Source organism: Antrostomus carolinensis, unplaced genomic scaffold (assembly GCF_000700745.2).
Source record: "Antrostomus carolinensis isolate BGI_N321 unplaced genomic scaffold, ASM70074v2 scaffold13922, whole genome shotgun sequence".
NCBI lineage: Eukaryota > Metazoa > Chordata > Aves > Caprimulgiformes > Caprimulgidae > Antrostomus > Antrostomus carolinensis.
This window is the reverse complement of record NW_010299076.1, coordinates 210,000-227,276: the sequence shown is the minus strand read 5'-3', so window position 1 is coordinate 227,276 and position 17,277 is coordinate 210,000. Positions and strand designations below refer to the sequence as shown.

General features: G+C 41.9%; 1 protein-coding gene across 1 annotated transcript in view; it reads left to right on the top strand.

The window, feature by feature from the left end:
- Positions 1–6,079: 6,079 nt before the first annotated feature.
- The window catches only part of NCKAP5 (NCK associated protein 5), a 219,669-nt gene continuing 208,471 nt past the window's right edge, over positions 6,080–17,277 (top strand). Inside the window, exon 1 of the mRNA XM_029083670.1 lies at positions 6,080–6,232. Within this exon, the coding sequence (XP_028939503.1) occupies positions 6,080–6,232 (153 nt within the window). The remainder of the gene's footprint in view (positions 6,233–17,277) is intronic.

Genomic DNA, 17,277 nt, shown 5'->3' with positions numbered 1-17,277 from the left:
AGCAATAAATAGGAGCCTGTCCCTTGCTGGTGACTCATCCTATCTATTCTGCTTCTGCTTGACAGCATTAGTACTTCCCTTATTGTAACTCCTGTCTTTGCAATTACTGTAAAAATAATTAAATCAAGCTCATACTTTGCTTGGCTTTAAATTTGCAATTAATATTTCTTTGCAAGATGACTCTTTTATTGCTAGATCTAGTTAAACCGTTGCGACTCTAAAAGACCAGTTTCGAAATGCACATGGCGTTGACGTTTCTGAAGCACCAGATGCCCTCGTTGTACGCGATGTGCAGTAGGAAGGAAGGCTGCGGCGTCGCTGACCACTGCGATCGCAGGGGGAGCTGAAAGAGGCACAGAATCACAGAATGTTGGGGATTGGAAGGGACCTCGAAAGATCATCCAGTCCAATCCCCCAAGAGGTGTGTTCGTTGACTGCAGCCATTCCACCCTCAGCCCTTCCCTTGTCAGATCTCATAGACTCGATGGGGTCAAGCCTGCTCAGCATTCAGGTGGGAGACTTCCCTGGAAATCCAGGAGTTGAAGGGAGCCAGGCTTGTGGCTCTCAGCACAGACTAGCACCCTGCCTCTAGGTCAGTTGTTGACCCCATGCTATGTTTAATCCATGTTTGATAGATTTTAGTCGTGGGTTTTCTGGTTCATTTGAAGAACGATGCTGTGGTGACAAGTGATGATGTGGCAGGGGGAAAGTTACAGAGAAATAATTTTGGTAGGTGATAAATTGGGAGTGGTTCCCAGGCACAACCGTTTGGGGCACCTTGAAAAATCAGGTTCTGAGTCTCTGTCATTTTTCTGTTTGTTTTTCCCTGCATGAACAAAGTATTTGTTCACCTTACGAATCTCACAGCGATAGCGTAGAGTGGGAACCTTGGTTTGAATAATATTTTGGCTCCAAAATAGCCTGCAGAAGACACAGAAGGACTCACTGGTGTATAGTTTGGCCCCTCTGATTGAACACAATCACAAAAATAAACCAAATGTTAAAAGTGTCTTTTCAAAGCTTTACTTTTTCATTGGGTCCAGTGGTGGTTTTCTGGCTTTACAAATAGTGAAATTATAGAATGAAAAGAAAAGCTGGGCTTTATTTTATGGTGCAGAACTGACCACTTCTAAATGAAATCACTTCAGAGTGAAAATTTCCAAGGAAGGATGAAACGTGAAGAAAACACTTTCATTAAAAAAAAGGCGAGTAGAGAAACAATTAAATGAGTAACTTGGGAGCTGTCATACATATTAAATTTTGTCCTCATTAATTCTCTTTGTAGGAAAGTAATAATTTACTTAGGGAAAAGGAAATAGGAAAAGTTTAAAACCTTCATGTGTCAGTGTTGAAAATGCAAGACGTGTCAGTGCATGCTGGCAGATTGTGTGGCTGCTGTGTGTGACCCAGAGAGGAAAGGACAGTGAGAGGGTTTGAGAGAGCCTTGGTCTTCCCAGTGGATCATGGGGATTAAGGTTCACTGAAGCATTAACTTATGTTTCAGATGATGTTATGAAGACATTTTCCATTCTTTCTGGGTTTTGATCATGTTCTTTTTCTTCATTTAAACTATGCAATTATTTTTCATCATTAAAACTGTAAAAATATTATTTACCACTGAAAATATATCCTGATCCTGTATGGCTGTGATCTTGGCAAATGGATATAATTCAGCACATTTTAAGGGAATCTTTATTTCATACCTTTATTCAGAAGCTATTTTAAGTAATACATTTCTGGTTTAGATGGAGAAGTTTAGCCCTGTATCTAAGAACTTCTGAATCTGAGGTTTCAGAATAAAAATAAAAATCTTATTTCAAAATTTTTGAAGCTGAATTTCACTGCTAGGTATTTTTTTGTTTTGTTATATCAGTGTAAAATAGGAATATAAAGGAGAACTAAGAAAAAATGAGTCTTCCACGTATCCAGTATGGCCTTTATTGTGTTGTTTGATCTGAGGATATCTGTTACCAGATCAGGAACAGTGTCAGCATTTGTTCAAAATTATGTGATAGGGGGAGGTTTGTCTGACCTTCCTTTATCCCCATGGACTGGGAGAAGTTCAGGTAGCCCAGTTTTGAGGTGAAGCCCTGAGCTGTGTGTGTTAGCTGTCACTGTCACACGATACAGGTTTTTTTGTCTGGTAGTTGAATGAGTCAAGCTGATGGGAAGGGAGATTGAAGAAGAAATTTCAGTTTAAGGAGAGTTTAGAATTTGCAGGATTATTTAGCACGTTTCTGTTTTTCTTGGACTAAATGGGCTTTCCTCAAACTGTTGTTTTTTAGAACAAGCTACTGCAATATCTACTAACGCTACTGAGACTTGAAATGTATCTTTCTTCCATCCACACAGTGACTACTTGTGTGCTTGATTCCATCTGGAAAGGATATAATTGAATCCTTGTTTGTCTCCTTTAATTATCTCTTTGCAAAGTCCTTGGCTGGGAATTTTGCCACTTACAATGCAAATATTCAAACTTAAGAGCATAAACTGTGCTTTCAAAGAGCTTTTTTGTAAACCTTTTATCATGTGGTGGTTTTTCAAAACCGAACATGAGAACTTCTCAATGAACATGTTGTAATTTTTTAAATCCTCAGAGATGATTTTGTTTTCTTGCAGGTTGGCTGTAGTTGCTAATTAACTTCGTTAATTAATCATGCTACAGGGATGAAACATGCTTGATTAAAAATAAATAAAACCGTATAGCAACAAAGTAATGCTACTGATTTTCCCTATTTAAAAGCAAAGATTAAAAAACCAAGATTAATTTTGAAGCTGCATGTCAAACGTTCTTTGCATTTGAAACATCTGAAACACTAAAGCAGCTAAAAGCTTATTATTTTTTACAGCTCAGTCATAGTAAAATGCTTATCCAATTGTAACACCGTGTTAAAAAATAGGGGCTGAGAATAGTCGCTGACGGTGCTGTCTTAATCAGAACGGCCAGAGATGGTGGGTAGTAACCGACGGGTTTATTTGGTTGTGCTTACATATGAAGGTCCTTGTTCTCTCTTGTCATGTATCTTATATGAAAATTTCCAGCACTGCAAATTGGTGTTAAATGCTGTTGGCTCATAACAGGATTTTGATGACATTTCTCACCCTTTATACCAGCGTGTGTTTGTACAGAGGTGGTGGGAAATGGCTCACTGCGGGCAATGGGCCAAGTGGATCACAAATGAAGTTCCCTGGGATGATCTTGGGGATGGCTGTGGTCCAGAGGCACACTGAGCCTCTGCATGGATGGAGGTAACCATCTGTGGAGGGCTGGCTGCAGGTGCACAGCTCCTTCACCCAGGGAATGCTGGTGGGAGGGAGAAGATGCTCTGGGACCCATGTGAAGTGGGAGCACAGGGTTTGCTTGCTGCAGAGTTGACTTATTTTTGTACACCATTGGAACAGATGGCTCTTCTGTATCCCCTGTTGCAGTTGTTTTCTCATACATGATACTCAGGTTTCTTTTTCATTTTCTTCTGTTGAAGAGTGGTTCTGTTCCTAATAGCAGCAACGTTCTAAACACAGTATGAGAACGCCAGTTTTAGCTCTCCTTCGCTGGGAAAATTGTTAAGGAAGCCCTTTCTGAACCTCAGCCAGGATCCTCACTCAGAGAAAGAATTAGGAGAAGCCCTCCTCGTGGATGAAGCTCAAATGGAATTTACTTTGATAAAATTCCAGGATTCCAGAAATGTGGAACTGATTCCATGTTGGAGGTAACATGGAGAGAGGAAAGTAGGAGTATTCCTCATGTAGGAGGAATAACTAAAGAAATCTACCCAGACCACTGTCGGGAAGTGTATGGAGGAGTGGTTTGTAGGGTTTTTTGTTTGTTTAGGTTTTTTGTTGTTTTCCCCCCCCCTGCATATTTTCTCATAAAATATCTTTAGGCATTTGTTTTGCAATTAAAAAGTCAAAACCCCCTTGAAGGGTATACTTGCTTTTTCGACTAAAACATATTAGGGCGCTGAAGCAGTGCAAAAATGCAATGGGCTATTTCCAGCAGATGAACTAAATCCTTAAAATAGGATTAACCAGTTTTGTAATTTGCCTGTGATAGTATCTGAGCAAGGAAGAGGGAGGGTGGTGTGGATCTTTCAGAAGCTGTTTTTAGGATACTTGGGTTAGGGCTGTCAATCCTGGACTAATGCCACTTCTCAGTTTCCAGTAATTTCTCAGATGGGCAGAAGAGGATCTTGGTACCATGCTGGAGTAACACAAACGAACCTTCCACGGGCTGTGGCTTTAGGTTGTGCTGGTATTCAGTGGTTTCAACATAGTTCATGTTTACAAATCATGATATTAGCAATGCCTAGCAGTGATGTGGTAGCGGTGCTGGCAGGGTACCACCAGCTGGCTGCGCGGGGAGTGTTGTGGAGGTGCCGCAAGCACGTGCGGGCAGGTGACCATTACGGAGACTTAAGTACCAGGTCTTCTGCGGAAATGGAGAGGGCGGACTGGTGTAGTGACCCAAGCATATGCTGAGCTATGGCTGGGTGACACAAGTGCTGTCATTCCCACAGTAATTAGGCAGGTATGCACAGATCTTCCTTCCTCGTCAGAAACGCTTCCTGAGAAATGGCTCTCGGAAGTGGTTTGAAGGCTACTTCTATGGCAAGATCAGGAATAAAATGCTGTAGAGCATTTAGCTTTTCATGCTGGATGAGAGTGACTCTGTCAGTGACAGGTGTGGCTACAGAGCCCAGGGTGATCATCAGCCACCGGGTCCTTCCTCACCCCCGGCTGGACACCTTCACAGGTTTTTGAGGGACAGGGGTTTCCAGTCCCTGCTCTTCCTCTGTGGCAGGAGAGCTGGGAGATGCATCTCTGCATTTTCAAGACTTTATATAGTTCACTGCATTACACAGCAGGAAGGTTTTATTTCCTGAACTCAACATGTCTCAGGAAGCCAGGTGGCATGGCCAGTGGACTCGTTGCTGCGCTGCTCTCAACAGCCCTGAGCCATTGCTGCTCTTACATTTACATTATACAAACTAGTCACTGGAACAGAGATTTTCAGTATCCCAGATAAGTGCCAGGATGCTGCACTGGGATGGTTCAGGTCTTTATTTCCGATCCAACCAAGTAGAATTTCTGGACAAAACATGAGTAAATGGAAAATTTCAAACTTTTTAATGGATATATTGTGATTTAAAAATTCGTTAGCTGCAAGTTTTCAAAGCTGATCATCTTTTGTAAATAATTTATTCATCTGTGAATTTATGTTTTGTTGTGTACTGATAAATTCTTTATGTGCTGATAAATTCCTTTGATGTTTCTGCAGGGTGCTTTTCTTTCAGAAATATATATTCTTCCTTAAAAATAGCCTACTGGAAAAAAAGTCTTTAGTTTTTCTTACTTTTCTTTCTTTTAAAATTATGGTAGGTTGTTTAAGTCTCACTTGTTCTGTAAAGTATTTTCTGCTTTGCTGAGCTTCCAGAGCAAATTCTTCTCTTCCTGTAGCCCTCCTGCAGTGGTTGGTCCCTGCACCACCTTCCACTGTCTAGGCTTTGCAGTTCCCATACTTGGTGTGTGCTACATTCTCACAGTACATACGCTGTGAAAATCTCTTTATACTAAAACCCTACTTTCATTCCTTTCTTACAACTTTTCAGCTGAAAGTGTGTTGTGATCACCAAACCCTTAATTAAGCAAATTAATTGTTACTTGAGTCAAGCCAAACATTTGGGTAAGGATCTTATGTGGAAAAAAGCTAATTAAAATAACTTAATAATTCTGTAGCTACAAAATGCAGCACACTATGTTTAGGATTAGAATAGATTTTTAAAAACTTTGTTACTGATAATCTAACAGCCTTCTAGCTTGTGTTAGAATGGTCTGGAGTACAGCTAATGGGCAATGCTGTAGGAAGATAAATAACACAATCTGATTTGCACGATCTGTTTCCATATCGCCAGCATGATGAGCTACTTTGTCGTTTGAATGCAGCAAAGGATGTTTAGATTCAGTTGATTTATTGACAGTTCTGTCAAACCGCCACAAAATGAAACAATAACACAGCCACTAAATATTGTGGAGAAACGTGGTGAGGAGAGCAGGGTCTGCCAGGAGGGTTTCCCGAGGGATGTGCTGGAATGCCACCCCCATGGGCAAGTGGTGCTTCTCTCCGCCAGTGACAAACGAACTGCTATTCACACGCTTTTCTTTCCGTAGGGAGAAGCTGTCTGTGGCTCGGCTGCAGCGAGAAGTTGCACAAAGTAAGAGTGAAGGAGCAATGGTAAGCTGCGGCACATCGCTGCTTTGCAATTCTTGTCTTACTGCTTCAGGCCTGAGGTGTGTTTTTTTTGGTCACTGGAGCATTAAAGCTGTCTTGGACATAATGATGAGTTGCCAACGATGTGTTTGTAAATATGAGGCTCTATCTTGGCTTCCTTGGAAAAGTTGCAGTAGAGAAAAGCGGTTTCCTTTTCCCTGCTGCTGGTACTTGCTGGAATTGGAAGCAAGGCAAGCACAGAAAGGCAATTTCAGATCAAAATGCTTTGATTTACTTGCTTGTTAAATCTTAGCCAACTGCAGAAAAATGGAAGAATACAGGCAAGAAAGCTTAAAAGCCCCCTCAGTCTGATAATTTTGTAAATCATGTAATGCTCCTTATATCTTCATTTTTCATGTAGCAATTTATGAGATTAGGCTTGTGAGCAAAAGTTGAAATGGCAGATTTTTGGTTAACCACAAATCTATTTATAGAGTGCCTTATCTCTTAAAAACAACTTTCTTTAAGAGCTAACATGTGCTGAGTGTGCTTAATTACTTAATATCTAAGGAACTCTTCCCATCTGTTAAGGAGCTTGTTTGTCCCTATCTTCAGATAACATGTCTTAGGCTTCCTTGGGGTAAAGCTGACCTGTTCAAAAACCTTAAAACCCAGATCAGTCCCTTTGAACATACTCATGAAGCTGCTAATGATTTGAGTGAGTTGCATAGTTGGCTGTGAGAAAATTTTGTTGGAAGTTCATTTAATTTAGCGGAGAGAATCTGTAGAGGGTCTCTGTGGAGTGAATGTTCCATGAGCTGTGTGATGCAGGGTCATTTAAATCTCCTCTGCCTCTAGTGAGGGTATTTGATAAATCATTAGTAGCAATTAATACAATGAAATGAGATCTGGAGGGACGTAAGTGACAGGTAGGAGAAACCAGCTCTGAGTCTTACTCTCTTCATGAGTGGGTGCAGCTCCAGAAGAACTGATGGTACCTCATGGAGGGGGGCACGCTGGGACAGCTGCTTCTGGGCTCCAAATGCCTGGTAGTGAAGGGAAGGAGATGAGTGAGCTTGCTCAGGCAGGTATTGTTCATTTGCCCCGCCACTGCCCTCTCCCATCCCAACACCGCCCTGACATCCCTGTCCTTGGCTCTGCAGCATTGCTGGGTTGGCCAACAGAGGACTTGGAGGTGGGGTTGAAGCAGTCAGCCCACGGGGCAGTGTGGGGTGTACTGAGGCAGAAGTCCTGGAGGAACTGAGAAACAAACTTTATCAAGTTAAGCCGTAATCCGAGAGTCAGTGACTGAGATAAAACTCCTGCTGCCTCCAGGAGGAATTTTGCCTGAGGAAGAATAGCAAATATCGGGCATTGGTTTTGCAATTGCATTTTAGTTTTCAGTGTAAACAATTCTGATAATCTGGGAAGAGCTGTTTACTCTATTTGAAATGTTTGCTTTATTTTTTTTTAAGCCAGCTTTCCCTTGGAGGCATAGAAATAATATCATATATTGAGTGTAAAACATACTTAGTGGGATAATCCAAGACTTTGTGAAATGCAATATTGATTAACCTTCCAGACCTGGTAAGGCTTTTGGCATATGCACTTACCTTGTGGCTTCATCTTGTGAGGATCAGACACTTCTTGTGCCTTGTGCTGTGGGTTTGTGGGATTAATCAGATAGCCCTGCTAACCAGAGGGCAATTTTGTATAATTTGTTGAGAGGCTGAGTGTTGTAACCCATTAGGAGCTGATAGGTAGCTCTCCAGGGGCGCAATCTTCCCCCAAGGTAAATACGAGGTAGTTTTCCTCCTCTTCCCCGAGGGGTAATTTCCACAATTATCCTGCAACTGCAGCCGAGGACAAGTGTGCCCGTAGAGACAATTGCTTTGAAGCTGTTGATGTATGGAAACTTCTTTGTGTCTCAGAGCTCAGAACTGGTGATTTTAATATGAAACACAGCAGTCATTAATTAACATTAATGAACTTGCTTGGCTGCGAGCAGTACGGGAGCGGTACAGGTCTAGGAGACGGAGTGTTTGAACACAGGGGAGGCCAGGGACTTGTGTAGGCTGCGTTCTTGGGGTGTGTGGCAAGGAGCCTGCAGCACATAACAGTTTTGGGGGCAAATACATTAGAAAGATTCACAGCAAAATTTTGGCAAGGGATCCTGCCAAAAGCAAGCAGGCCTCGGGCAAATGGCGAGGCTTCCTGCGGAGAAGTGCTGGCTGCCAGCAGCATGTCTGCAGGGTGCCCCATGGCATGTGCTGCTCTCTATGGTGTGATGGACATCCCCCTGGAGACGGCACGGAGTCCTCTGGGGATGGCGGCAAGGGCACCAGGCAGAGGTACCAGCCAGCACAGGGTGCCCGAGGGCTTCTGCTGTGTGTCGCCAGCTGCGACTCTGGATAAAAGGGATGGCATCCACCACAGCCCCCTGCCAGTGACAGGCCACGGCTTTATTTAATCACTAATTAGCTAATCGCCTTTACTTACTCCCATTTTCTTTTTTGTTTGTTGTGCTAGTTAGATTGGCGTGAAGGTTTTCAATGAACTAATTCCATTTGGGAGGAGCACAGGTACAGCACATGCCACCTTTAGTGTCACCTTTAATGCCTTGCTCGGTCTCCTGGAGAGCATTTTAATAGCAGGATTGATGTGGGATGGAAGGCAGAGAGCACGAGGAGCTGCGCCGTGCCGCTCCCCTATGCCCTGGGAACCGGGCTAAACGTCACGCCAGCCCTTGGCAGGACGGCAGCTCATTTAGTACTGCGCTAGTGTTTCTTGCTTCTTTTCAAAAAATACATTTTACTTGGGTTTTGCAGTCACAAATAGGTCATGAGGGTAAGAGGTGACCGCATTGTGTCAACCCACACCCGTTTTTAGGGTGAGCAAGCATACTCCCCATGCCTGCTGCCGTGCCACCGGCGTGCTGGAGGGACACATGGTGCGGCGGGTTTGCCCTGGTCCTTCCTGCTTCCCATTTGGCACCTTTTTGATCGCAGTGTGAGAAAGCTGTGGGTACGCTTCCCTGTTGCCTTTCCAGCACAAATCAAGGGGAGAATATGCTATTTAGGATTTGCTTCCCTGCACAGGGGGTCGTCCGTTAGCATTTGCCGTAGCCTGCAACCAGCTGTTGCCTTTTTGCACGTGGTCCTTGGAGGCGATGGGTGGGGAAGGCTACCAGTGCTTGGGTTCAGAACTGCTGCTGCGAGGCGGACATGTACATGAAATCAGTAATGACAAACAAAAAGCACATAACTGGAGAAACTATCTAAGCTGTGGTATCTTTGCTTAAAAGTGGGTTTGCACATCTATATAAATAACATACGGTGAGTGATGGTGAAATGCGTTTTTTTGAGGAGACATTTGTCAGAGGAGACTTCAGCTGAGGTTGAAGATCAGGCAGGTTGTATTGTATATGATAGCAGTGCCTGTCCTGCACCGCTCCCTGTAAGAGATGTGATTTTTAATATGTCCCAGAGTTACACTTTTCATGGCTGATTTATTACTGGAAATAGATAATTACAGAAGGTACTATAGAAGATTAAATGAAGGTATTTCATTTCAAGAAAACTTTTTATCACCAAAATATGTGAATAGCCTGTTAACCTGTTGTATGTTTTTTTCTTGTGGTTGTATGGAAAATCTGATACCTCGTATACAGGACTGAGTGAGTATGTGTTTATAAATTATTTGAATTAGGAGAACTGGATAAATTCAGACTGTGAATACCTGACAATTGCTCAGATTTCTTTCTGTTATGAACCGCCGTCAGTAAATATTGATTATTCGTTGTAAAAATGCACAATTACTGCCAATCATCTACTGAAAGTTTCAGCAGCACTGAGCCTGAATTGCTGGGTGGGTCTTTCTGTCGCTTACAGCCTTTAATTTCTTAACATGCACAGTCACAATTTTCTTAGTCATGTTTCATCTGACTCATCAAGGATATCTTACCTTTTTGTAAAGGAAAAGAATCTTGATCACTTCATATATGTGCAGTTCTTACAGCATTTAATGGAGACTGTGCACGTGTCTGTGGTGACAGAGATTCCGTTATTAAAATGAGGAGCTTTCAAAATAGATCACAAGTTTATTTAGAAACATAGTAAAGACTAAAAAGTGCTATAGCCATCAAAGTCTCAAAGTCTTTTTAAAAAAAAAATAAAAAATTAAACTTTAAGCCCATAACTTTGGACCTTTGGGACACAGAAGAAGACCAGGAAAAGTGTTATTTTTTGTCAAATTTTATTAACAGTGAACAGTGCCAGGTTAGGAAAAACAGGAGAAAAATGCTGCCACAGTTACATAGCAGAGTTAGTGTTGTGTTTGCAGAAACCTAGATTAAAAACGTAAAATGAATGAAAAGTGTACACAGTTACATCCTTTTTTTAATAGCTTGGAGTCATTTAATGATCACTCAGGAAAAAAAAGTAAATATTTATTTGATACCTTTATTTACATAGAAGTTACACCATTATGTTAGTTTGTACTTCTGCATCCCAGTACTTTAATTCTGCTGTATTTTCCATTAGTTCAGTGGCCTGTAACCTACACAAAAGAAATTGTAGCACTCTGGCAATTTAGCTGTGAAGGTTAAAGTGGGATGATACTGCCTTTTATATCTACATGGGTTTCGCTTAGGGTGGGCCCTAGGCTCTGATTTACCATGTGTCCTGCTGAGTCTTTAAGTGATGCAAAGTGATTATCATGGGCTCTTCCCGGTACCCGTCCATTCCACACCTGCACCCTTTTGTTAAAAACCCACCGTGTTAAGTGAATGTGAGGTCCCCACTGAATAGGTTTCCACCCTCTGGTAATCCTTCTGCATTAGATTGATTTATGAATGTATCAGTTTCTTTGTTAGCATGTAAACCACTAATTAATTTAAAGCTCTCTGTGGAAAAATTAAAGCCCTGGTTAAGGATTTCAACAGGCTCAGATGGTGCTAATAATGGAAAAACAAGTTATATTAATGAGTTTTGATGCGATCAGCACAATTCTTGCTTTACAAACAGTTTTTGCTGTGAAACAGTAGAGACTGCAAGTTTTTAAATAGAGTAGAAGAAGTAAAAAGGAAAGATGGAAAAAAAAATTGCGCTGTCAGTAAGATATCCCCACTACTACTAGGAACTGAGTCACTTCTGCTTGTTACAACTTTTTAAATGTAATGTGCTTAGATATACCTAACAGCCTCTTACAAAACCACGGGAAGTGCAAGCTGGTCTTTTTCTCAGATTGAAACCAAACTTCTAAAATAATCAGCTTTGAAAAGATCTCTGCCTCTTCTCCTCATCACGTGCTGCCGAACTGGAGCGTTCACTTGGAGATGGATGTGGTGAAGTGCAGAACAGGTCTTGCTTGGAATCCTATTAGAACCAGTAGAAAGTCAGACCATATTCTCTGCTCTTCCAAACTCCAAGGTGTTTTTTAGTTGTTCACTCAAATTTAGACTTTTTATTAAAGAGAAGAAAGAGAGAAAGGGGAGATCAGCCCCCAGCTTGACGATGCATTGTTGAGCAGAGTGAAAGCCCAATCTCCATCTTTTTTTGTAGGAAGCTGAAAAGGCACAGTTATAGCAGCAGCCTGTGATTGTAGGAAATGGTGATTTCCCTGCACCTCTCCTGGGAGCTGCGTTTACCTCTCCTGGCTCTGAGCACTGCCAGGGCACTCAGTCTCAGGCCACCGTTCTGGCTCTGTGGTCAGCACCACAGCTGACATTAATGCTGCCCCATTAATCAGCTAGCAGGGAGCCCTCTGAAAAGGAGCACGGTCAGCATGTTCAGAGGCCCAGCTCCTCTAACATCTGCACTACGTGCCTTGTTTTTATGGAGGAGGAGGAGGAATCCTGAGGTTGCTCTGGAGCTGGGGGGTCTTACAGATGGCAGCACAATGTGCTGCCACGAGCGTGGAGGCACTTTCTGTCACCCGCGTGATGAATCTCTGCCATCGCCTCCAGCAGCTGGGAAGGCTGTTGTTGCAGAAGCACCCGGGTCATTCAAAAATAGATGATATTTAGTAATAAATGAAGTGTTAAAGATGAGATACAAAAGGCTAAATTGTCTTTTCCAACTTCTGAGTCGTTATGTCTATGAAAACATCTATCTGTGCTTTAATGAGAAAGTAACGGGGAGAGAGAGGCAAAGTCGCTGTTTTAAAATGTCTCTTTGAATATTAAATATCCTAAACCATAAAGAAGCAGTCTGACCCTCGTGCTGTCTTCTCTGTGAAGCCATGTATAAATACACAGCTAGCCATGCTGTCTAGCTTCTTTTTCTCAGAAGCTTCATCATACAGCCTACATGGAAACTCAGTGATATTAGCAGTAGTTAGCATCAATAATGATTATTGAAAATCTTTACAAGCCTAGTTTAATGCTCCTGGACCTCATTAATTGTTCATACTTCATTAGGCCAAATGTCCTCATTCACAAACTTTGCAGTTTTATCTTCAGTGGTTTTAAATTAAAAGATTTTTAGTTCTTTATGTCCTAAGTATTTTTTGTTGTTTGCTTCATGTTTGCAAATATTTTTAGGTTTTGTATTTTAAGGATTTTATGAATCTAAGGATTCTTTATGACAAAATTGCTGAGATGTTTCAACAGTCTAAAGGAAAAAAAAAAATCAACCCAGTTGCTCTGTTTTCCTGAAGCAGAGAAGTACTGGGAGCTGGATTGCCTCTGCTCGGAATCGTCTGCCTCTCAAAGCCTGTGTTACTCTTTCCTGCTTAATTAATTTCAGAGTTCCGGTTCATTCATCCAAATTCTGCAATCAATCGTTAAAATCCATTGACTTTCCTTCCGTTGTTGTCTCGAGTGTCACAGAGATTGTGTGAGCAGGTTGTGGAGGTGCTGGCCGCTCCCCTGGCTGGCGGCCGGCCTGGCTCTGCTTGTCACCAGGAGAGGGAGCTGGAGCCATTGGGAACAGCCCCCACCTCCCCTTCTGCCTTCACTGGCACTTCGGGTCTGTGGAGCTGGCAGGAGCAGCAGCAGCAGTGTTTTAATATCCACTGGACTTTGAAGGGGGTCTTGCTACTCGCCATTGCAAAGGCAACAACACTCCGTCCTCGGTTTTGATGTTTTCTTGCTCTGCTTGCCAAGGATGTTGTCGTAGGCGCCGGCGCTGCGAGGAAAACCATTACTGTATCCAAAGGAGCAGAAGGAAGTTTTGTCCCTCAGCTGGAGCTCACCGAAGTGCTCTGTCTCTTCAGCGAGTTTCTGCAAGTATTTAGCCGACATACAAAAAGACTCAAATAGAATTATGTAAGAATCACTGAACACAGGGAAAAAAAATGCATAAAAAAGCATTTATGTAAGGTCTGAAAATAAAACAGAGGCAATTTGTAGAAAGTGTGTCATATCAGCTAAATTGCCCTCAAGTAGAAATGGCCATTTTTACATTAGATAACAAAGGTGGGGGATGCTGAAGGATGGAAAGGCACAGGCAGTCTCAGAGCATCTATGGGTGTATGTAATACCGGGGCGGCAGTTGGCTTCAGCGTGAAGCAAATCCCGCTTTATGACTAGAAACACATGTGTCCCGCTCCAGGCAATACCTCGCCGCCTGATAGGAGTGATGCGCCCATGCACTAATAACAGTGAATTGCAGCCATTTTCATATCAAAGGTTAAGCTCTGCAATCCCCAGCTCCTCCAGGCAATGGCAGGAGTTGACTCGAGGAAGCCACACGCTCACTGGATTAATATTTTTGCAAGGATGACCTGAATAGAGCCACCAATCTGTACTGCAGGCTGAAGAGGCAGAACATTTACGGTCGGGTTTTATCTAATGCAAGAAAAGGATCTCAGCTGGGACAGAATTAGTCACAACATCTGAGGCTCTGAAGAGGAAAGGTGACTGTATGCACTGAGCCAACAATCTGAATTTTATGCAAACTAGGAAGATAAATTTATACAGATTAATAGTAGTGAAATTGCTGTGATATACTTGGCATTGCGTCATTTTTCTTGAAGGAGCTGGGGAAATGAGCATATTACAAGTAAAAGAAATTACTAGATATTTTTTTTTGTCCAGTAGTTAAACTGCTAGTGTAGAATTTTTAAGACTTACCAGCGCTGTAACTTCTGTCTAAGAGGGATAGAACTTCTATCTAAGTGTTAGTTCTGGGATCGTGGAAAAATCCGTTAATTTATCTTCTTAAGCTTTTGTTCATATTTATTTTTTAAAAATAAACATATTTTCTAGTATTTTCAGGTTTTGTTCTTAAATCTTGTAGGCCTACTTGTAAGACCCAAGAAAAACTCTTGTCTTACTGGTTTGAGTCAGTTAATTCAAATCTGGTCACAATACCGATTCCCCAAATTCACCTCAGTCTAATAAAGCTGATCAGCGTAGTTGAGCATTTTCACTGCTGGACAGGGATTAGGGGCTTCAGTTTCTTCATTGCTGTTGTCATCTAAAGATGAACTTAAATATCTCTTTAGGGATTTTCATTATTTGTGATATGTGGCGCTAGTCCCTGCACAAACGAAGTGATTTTTTGTCTGGGTCCTGAAGAATAACCTTTTTTCCCCTAAATGAGCCAGAAAAAGTTATCGGGAGGGAGAGAAAGTTTCTGTATAAGGAAGGATAAAGTTTATGTACCAGGAGTATTGCTCAGTTGTGCTGCTGCCATTAAATGCACATTTATTGAAATGAATGCAGTGCTCTCGGGGCTTGTACGGTGAAGTCGGTGCTGACCCTTGGAATGAGTCAGCTCAAGCAGTGCTTTAGATTGTGTCGTGTTAGAGTAAAAACTCTTTAATGCAACAAGTATTGTTCAGCAGCTGTCCCACTGGAGCCCTGATCCGTGACAGAAGCTCCACAGCACTGAGACAGCATGATAAGGTGCTGTTGTCTTGTCCAGTTGCCTTTGGGCAAAGATCAAAGATGTACACAGAAAGTAGTCTGTCGGAGGTGAATACAAGAGAAATGTCAGAAACTGGGAAAAATGGTTGGCTCATTTCTGACCATGTAGTGCTTTGCAGGTAGATGTAAAAACTAATCACAGCTCATGCATGCAAGATCGATACTTGTGAATATTCTTTGTGCCATTAAGCCCCATTTGCTTTGTTGTTTTTTTCTCTTTGCAGAGTATAATCTCTGCAACTTCTGTTCAGGATTTAAAAGAAATATTAAAACATAGTGGGGAAATAACGTCATCCTGTACTAAACTTAGGTATCTTTGTATAGATTCAGATAGTTTAAGCTAGCAACTCTGAGTCTTCCTTTCTTTTCCCTCCCTACGCCAGTCTCATAAACTTTAATTCAGTTTTTGCTTTGTCAGGAATTTGCTTTTACATACTTTCTGTTTGTTTTGGCTCTGTGTCCATTGCATTGTGATAAGGCATCTTTTGATATTCTACGGGATCTTTCATAATGAAGATCTCATGACATAGTTTTCTAAGTCTGGAACTGGTGATCAGACTTGCTTGCATGTCCTGCAAGAGGAGACTGTCTAGACTGTGGGAATGACTGTGATGTTTGGATTGTGTTATTTCCATACCGCTTGGCATGATGCACTCTCTAGTTATTATGGAAACTCATTGAAGTACCAGGCTTGATACAGGACCTTACCTGGCTGTGAAGTGGCTTTCCTTCATTCTCTAAACTGTACTGATACGTCGTGCTTTCTGTGCAGTACCCTCTTGTGTGACTTTAAATAACCAGGTGCTTAAAACCCCTCTTTGCTCTGTTCGCTAAGGATCATAGTCTTTAACTTTGGTGTCCTACAAGGCCTGTTACTACTTTTGTCACCTGAATCCTTTATAAATCCTTGGAAAGATATTTAATTTCTGATTCAAATTGCTTATTTGTAAAACAGGCTTTATTCTGATTCCATCACTGTTCATCTGATTGCCTGTGTAGATAATGAACTCTTTGGGAAAGAGACAGGGTCTTACTGGGCATGTCAATAGTGCTGAGAGCTGTTTGGAGATTGGGGTGATGATGTGCCATGAATAATCACAGCCCAGCAACTTGGGATGAATACTGAGAGGGGATTTGGCTCAGTATGTGCAGTCCACACGGCTGTCATTTTGTAATTACGTCTTTATGCTGCATATTTGTGATCGGCATCCATATTGACACTGCTTATTTAGAAATGATTTCTGAGTGCTGGAGAAAAATTATGATCCCTTCGGAACATCCTGTTCTTGGTAGTATTTATTAACAAGTCTCCTGGAGCAGTGACTGGCAGAGTTTTCCATTTAAGAAACGTTTTCCATGGCCATTGCTAGAGAAGCAGGTCAGAAATCCCAGGCTGTTGTTGGAGATGTTGGAATATGTACGATTTCCCTATGACATTGATAATAAACCACATCAGAAGGGAAAACTTGTGATGTGGGAGGTATTGTAGGAAAATATGCGCATTAAATGAGGAGCTGAAAAATAATCTTGTACTAAAACTAGAATTTGAGAGTTGTCGGCTGTGATAGTCTAAAGGCAGGTTTGCAGCAGTTGTATCTTCCATCAGTTGATAAGGGAAACCTGTTCACGAACTGAAATATGTAGGAGGAGGTGAGTGGAAGTCAGGGTGTGAAGAACAAGTGCCATCTAATGCATTGCAAAAGAGCTTTAGAAGGAACATAAACAGGTGAGCAGAAATACCCTTGTGAAACCCCAGGAAGAAGAATATCAGCTTCTGGAAATGTGTTTAACAGAGAGGGAAAGAAGAAACTTTTCTTAGGTTTGTTCTTTTCATATAGGTACTGGCTTACAGCTGGGTGCCTGGACAGGAGCAGCACCAGTGGTACTCAATGGTCCCCTACCCCCACAACAGCTGAAAAGTTGAAGTAACCACTTGAGCACCCCGGTTCCCACCAGCCCAGCTCTGCTTGACTTTTTGTGTGGTCAGTGCAGCAAGGGTGTTTCTTTTTCAGCCCCATTTAGACAAAGATTGTTCATATTTCCCTTGTGTTGAATTTGATATCAAACTCGATGTCTTGAGTGAGTGACAGGAAGTTGTTTGTTTTAATAATATCCTACATCAGTCCACAGAAGCACTGGTGAAGAGCAGATTTCCTGTTCTGCAGATGAACAGCAAAATATCTTTCTTGTCAAAGCT